Here is a 6,312-nt window from a genome sequence, read left to right on the forward strand (position 1 = left end):
GGACCAGATGTGTGCCAATTTCAATGGCAACATCGAGAGGGTTTGCTACATCAACACCAGCGACCCGTAGAACAGGAGCTGGGTCAGGAGAGTATTTACCACTCAATTTCCTCACTTTTTTCCAGACTGCACTCATAGAAGAAGCAGAGGTGATGGTGGAAACACAGTCTTGCCAACAAGTGCGTTTAGCTTCACGGATGACACGGCGAGCGATCACACGCTTCTGCTTAAAATCAAGAAGTCTCTCAGCGGTTCTGTTGTACCGGTACCTGCCCCATGCAGCGAGTTTCAAACGTACTGCACGAGCACAAGCAGGAGACCACCAAGGCACGCACTTCTGAGAATGCCTGCCTGAGGTTTGGGGTATAGAATGAGAAGCTGCAGTATAAACTGACATCGAGAAGAGGTGTAGGAGCTCATCAATGGAGGATGAAGAAGGAACCTCACTAAAAGCAGTGAGGTGTGAGTAAAGATCCCAATTTGCCCGATCAAATTGCCAGCGAGGGCTACGGAAAGGTGGTGAATAGGAAGAAGTAAGAATGATTGGAAAATGATCGCTGTCATGTAAGTCCGGTAGAACAGACCAGGTGAAGTCTAGTGCAGTGGAGGAAGAGCAGACTGATAGATCGATGCAAGAGAGAGTATGAGTACGAGGATCAAAATGGGTGGGAGTACCCGTATTTAAAACATGGAGGGGGTGAGGCGAGAAAAGCCTCCAACTGGATGCCACGTGAGTCACAATGAGACCCCCCCCAGAGGAAATGGTGGGCGTTAAAATCACCAAGTAACAGAAGTGGTGGTGGTAAGGATGAAACAAGAAAGGTAAAGTCTGGGATAGAAAATGCTCGAGAAGGAGAGAGATATAAAGAACATATTGTAAACCACTTATTCAAGTGGATACGGGCTGCAGTGTAATGCAGCGAGGTATGGACAAATAGTTGACAGTACGGAATATCATTGTGTAGAAGAAGGGCACTTTCATTAAAGGTCCCATCTGAGAAAGGATCCGAAGAATACAATAAATTATAGCCTGAGATAGGTTGGAAAACAGCCGAGTGTAATTTTGATTCTTGTAAGCAAGCACCAACATGGGAAAACCTGGAAAGCAACATCTGAAGCTCACCCCGATTACCCGAGGCCACGGATATTCCACTGTAAATAGGCCATGATTGGCGATGAAGAAAATACCAGGAATCCATAGGGAAAGGCACCTACGGACTAGAGGGGTTAGAAAAGTCAACGTGTGGTGGCATTGGAAGATGTTCAAGCAGCGAAGGAACGGAGCGTTGCGAAGATGGAGGAGAGGGAAGAGAAGGAACAGGAAGTGAATCAGTGTCCATTGAAGGTTTAGTCTCTGCAATATATTCTGAAATGGCTTCAAGTGTTTCTGAATTCAAAGATGTATGGGAGACCATATTGGAGATAGAAGGGGGAGGGTGAGTAAAGATTGGGACAGTAATGGACTGTACCAAAGTAGAGGGGGAGGAAAGAGTGTAAGGGACTGGAGATGAAGTGTGGGGGGGGACAGAAGAGGCAGAAACCTGGGAGGTGGCAGAAAAGGGAGAAACTTGGGAGGGGACGGGGGTGGAAGGCATAGTACGAGGAGGAGGGTGAATCTCCACACTTGTAATAGAGCCAGAGAGAGGGGAAGAACTAGGCACAGAGACTGGAAAGGTAAAGTGTGGAGGTGGAAGAAGGGAAGGAAGGGGCAAAGAAGATTTGAGCAATGTGGATTTTTTGGACTTCTGAGAAGTAGAGGGGCGATTGGTATTAGGTGTCGTACGAGGTCTTGTCAATACTGGGGCTTGTGAGGAAGGACGCGATGTGAGAACAGACTGAGTTGTAGTCGGGACGTCAGAGCCAAGGACAGCAAAAGGATTAGATGCCGGAATTTCTATGGGAGGGGTAACAACAGAGGAGGCTGCAGAAGATGGGACCCCAGAAGTGGGGGGATGTTTGGAAACACGAGAATAAGAAACACGGGGTAGTCTCCCTTGGAGGCGGAGATGAGTAACTGCCATAGCATAAGGGAGACCTTCTGCCTCTTTGAGGCAACGGATTTCACGTTCATTTAAGTAGACCTGGCAATGGCAGGAGTACGAAGGGTGAGCTTCATTACAATTAAGGCAAGATGGAGGTTGACTGCAAGATGTATTAGAATGGTCGTCGGCACCACAGACTGGGCATTCAGCCATAGATCTGCAATATTTCGCTGGGTGACCAAAACGCCAGCAATTTCTACACTGTTGCGGTGTAGGTATCACCTTTCGAACTTGTAACCGATGTCCCGCGACATATACAGAGGATGGGAGTTCTCAGCTGTCAAAAGTTAAACGAGCTACATTGCAAGGGTAACGTCTCTGCCCACGGGCAGGAAGGACATAAGTGTCTACTTTGAGGATTGGGAGATCCTGGAGTTCCAGCTGTTCAAGAATGTCATTGCCACATGACTGGAAATTCTGTTGGACTATGGTATGGGGCAGAATGACAGTCCCACTACAAGAACTGAAAGATGTTTTTCAATAGTGATAGGAGTAGTATCTATATGCAAAAGGAGAGAAAGATCATGAGCTTGGGTAGCATTCTGGACAGTGACGATGCATGTACCGCTCTTGAGAGTATGAAATTAAATATCTCTACCAACATGACGCAGGAGTGCTTTGCCAATACTATGGTCAGAAAGGTAGGCAGAAGAAGAAGTCGGTCTTAAAGTAAAGAATTTAGTCCATTGTGTGGTCCGAAACTGAGCGTGGAGAGGGAGTGCATGACGTGTCGGTCTTTTCCGAGTAGAATGGGAAGGTAACGAAGGAGCATCATCAGGAGATTGACGTTGGTGTTTAGGAGTAGGACCGGAGTTGGTCCGGCATGAAATGGGCAGGCGATTCGAAAATTGCCGTACCCTAGAGGGAGAAGCCGGAAGCATAGTCAAAGGAGAGCGGAGTTCAGACAAATCGAAGGAGTCAGTCGAAACCCCGGTACCTGAAGCGGGTGAGGAAACAGCACCAGCAAGAGGTACAGGGGCATCAGGAGTGTCCGAAGAGTGGTCTAAAAACAAGGCAGGGTCAGAATGGGGTGCGGTATCAAGAAGGGGCCCCGGAGGTAGTGGGTTCATGGATTGGGTTCTCCATGGTTAGGTTACTCCTTTGCTTTTTGTTTTTAAGGAAAAAAAGAAAGAAGAAAAGAAAATAAAAATAAAAAAAGAATAAAAAAAGGGGGGAGTGGGGAGGAATAGTTCCCAGGAGGAATGAAAGGGCTGGAAATCTCCCTCCGTGCCCAAGAGGACCGCTAGTAGTGCAGATGCAGCATGGAACCCGTGCCATACCCTACCCTTCATGCCAGTAAACCAGCAATCCGGGATAGCAACCTCACATCTGCCGAGCTACCTCGGTGGACAAAAGAGAGGGCGGCCGGATATCCGCCACAAAGCATACCTCCTTCGGCCACCACCCCCGGAATCCGAAAGGTGGCTTCCAGAGATACACCTGTCGCCCGAAAGACACCCAAAGCTACTCCGGGATACCGGAGAGGGTTCGGGACATCCCCAGGCAATCCAGATTCCACGGCAAACTACTTCACCGCCAAGAACCTCAACGGAATGGGATGGACCCCGGTATCCTTTCCCCTACCTAGGAACTAGCGCGCCTGTGGGAGAAATCCCAAAGGCCAAAAAGAGGAAGGACAAAAGGGAGGGGTGGGGAGGAGGAGGAGGAAAGGAAAAGGGGAGGATGGGATAGGGGAGGAGAGATTGGGGGGTAATTAGGTTCGGTCTGAGGAAGAAGACCGACAGGTCTAATTCCTCAGACCAAGAGCCTCTTCACCACGCCAAGGAGCCCCCCCCTTGAAGAGGAAATTTTCGTATAGCCTGTAAAGCACTAAGGGAGTCTGAGACAACCACAAATGATGACACAGGCATAGATGCAATACAGATAAGTGCTGCAAGAATGGCATACAATTCAGTAGTAAAAAATGCTAGCCAAAGATAGTAAATGCCCTCGTACAATGCTGTCCAGAAACAGTGCTGCGAATCCTACGCTGTCAGAAGACTTAGAGCCATCTGTGTACACTGCGATGGCATGAGAATGAGAGTGGAAATGGTCAAGAAAAAGAGAGCAGGAGGCTACCGTAGGCAGTTGGGCTTTCGAGCAAGGGAGTGAGAAAGAACAGACCTGAACAGCTGGAACTTCCCGGGGGGGGGGGAAGTGAGATGCTACATGAACATAGAAAGGTGGTAACTGAAGAGAAGACAAGAGCGAATGTAGGCAAAGAGAGAAGGGATGGAGCAAACAGGGGCGGCGAACAAATAAAAAATGTCTGCTAATATTGGTGACCATTCTATAAATGGAAGGATTGTGGAGATCATGAGAGCGTACATAGTAGCGAAGGCAATGGGCATCACGGCGATCTGACAAGGATGGAACATTCGCTTCTGCATAGAGGCTCTCAACAGGGGAAGACCGAAAAGCACCAAGGCATAAACGTAATCCTTGGTGATGGATGGGGTTACGGCTAGAGAGAGTAGGAGGAGAGGTAACTGAATAGATCTGGTCACCAAAGTCAAGTTTCGATAAAATGAGAGTGGAATGTAGGCGAAGGAGAGTTCGACGATCAGCTCCCCATGAAAGATGAGCAAAGGAAGGAAAGGGAAAAGGGAAGGTGGGGAGGGTGGGATAGGGAAGGGGGATTGGGGGGTAATTAGGTTCGGTCTGAGGAAGGAGACCATCAGGTCTAATTCCTCAGACCAAGAGCCTCTTCATGCCAAGGAGCCCCCCTTGAAGAGGCAGTTCAGAATATAAATATTTTTCAGATAATTTTTTTTTTTTTTTTTTGAACCTTTCTTGAAATTATTCCAGCAACACCTGTAAGCACTTGAGTTTCTGTATGAATTTAATGCTAAATTAGTTGTATTTCTGTGTCTTTAGTTCTGAGTTACATAAACATTATTATTATTATATTTATGGGAAAGCATTAAAACCATAATGGTCATATAGTGCCTGGGAGGGATTCAGGTTTGATCCAAGGAAGGGGAGGGCAAGTCCAATTCCTTGGATTAAGAGCCCCCTCAATGGTATCAGAGAACCTCCCTTGGCAGGTACATAAACATTGCTGAATTCTTCAAGGTTATTTTGAATGTATTTCTTCCCATTCAGGTGCATTTGTTGACTTGACCAGCAACTACAGCGTCAGCTTCTATGTATTCGGTGGAATATTTGCATTGTCAGGCATAATATGTACACCACTGAGATGCATCAAGAACTGGGAGGACAAGAAAGTCAAGAGGCTGCAGGAATCCAAAAATATTGAACTGAAGGCATAGCCATGAGAGAGCAGTTTATAAGAGCAAGCTGAGTGAAGTAGCTCTCCTGGAGATAACTCACTCACTCTCACATAGTACTGTGGTGAATTATTATTATTATAATCAAAAAGAAGCGCTAAGCCACAAGGACTATACAGCGCTGCAGGGCAGGAAGGAAGCGAGGGCATCAGGTGGCAAAAGGGAGATGGATGAGCAACAGGTTACGGATAACAGCGGGGCAGTGGATGGTGAAAGGGTAAAGGGCAGCAAGAGACTGAACCAGAAAGGGCTGAGGGGAGTGCAGAAAGTATCATCAGAGTTTGTGGAGTAAATCAGTCGTTGTCAAGAAGTCAATGAGAGAGTCAGGATTAAAGGAGGGTCCATCAGCAAGAAGGGAAGGTAAAGAGAGAGTAGGAGAACGAAGACGACGTTGGAGGTAAATTCTGCGTGCTCGTTGATAGAGAGGGCAGTCTAACAGAATGTGGCTAATCGATACTGGAACTTGACACTGCTCACAGAGAGGAACAGGGTGCCTCTCCATGAGATACCCATGAGTAAGACGAGTGTGGCCAATGCGAAGGCGGGAGAGAGTGGTCTCCCAACCTCGGCACTGATGACAAGAAGACGGCCAGTAACCTATGCTCGGTTTAATAGAATGAAGTTTGTTACCGAGCAGAGTTGACCAACGTTGTTGCCAACGGGTGCGAAGGTGGGTAGCTATTGCAGCAAAATAGTCCAGAAATGGAACACCTCGATAGGAAATTGGTAGGTCATATACTGCTGACCGCGCAGCAGTGTCTGCCTGTTCATTGCCCTGTACGTCGACATGACCAGGGACCCAACAAAAAACAATATCTTTATGTTTGGTAGAGATACGGCGTAGCCAAAGTTGGATACGGAGAACTAGGGGATGAGATGTATCAAATTTTCGTATAGCCTGTAGAGCACTAAGGGAGTCTGAGACTACTACAAATGATGACACAGGCATAGATGCGATACGAATAAGTGCTGCAAGAATG

The 6,312-nt window shown here is 47.4% G+C and overlaps 1 protein-coding gene across 1 annotated transcript in view; it reads left to right on the forward strand.

Moving 5' to 3' along the window:
• Positions 1-5,395, forward strand: part of LOC128685841 (monocarboxylate transporter 14) — a 106,322-nt gene extending 100,927 nt beyond the window's left edge. The window contains exon 14 of the mRNA XM_070079739.1: positions 5,148-5,395. Coding sequence (XP_069935840.1) covers positions 5,148-5,314 — 167 coding nt within the window. The 3' untranslated portion in view covers positions 5,315-5,395. The remainder of the gene's footprint in view (positions 1-5,147) is intronic.
• Positions 5,396-6,312: the final 917 nt, after the last annotated feature.

The sequence above is a fragment of the Cherax quadricarinatus genome, unplaced genomic scaffold, assembly GCF_038502225.1.
Source record: "Cherax quadricarinatus isolate ZL_2023a unplaced genomic scaffold, ASM3850222v1 Contig12, whole genome shotgun sequence".
NCBI lineage: Eukaryota > Metazoa > Arthropoda > Malacostraca > Decapoda > Parastacidae > Cherax > Cherax quadricarinatus.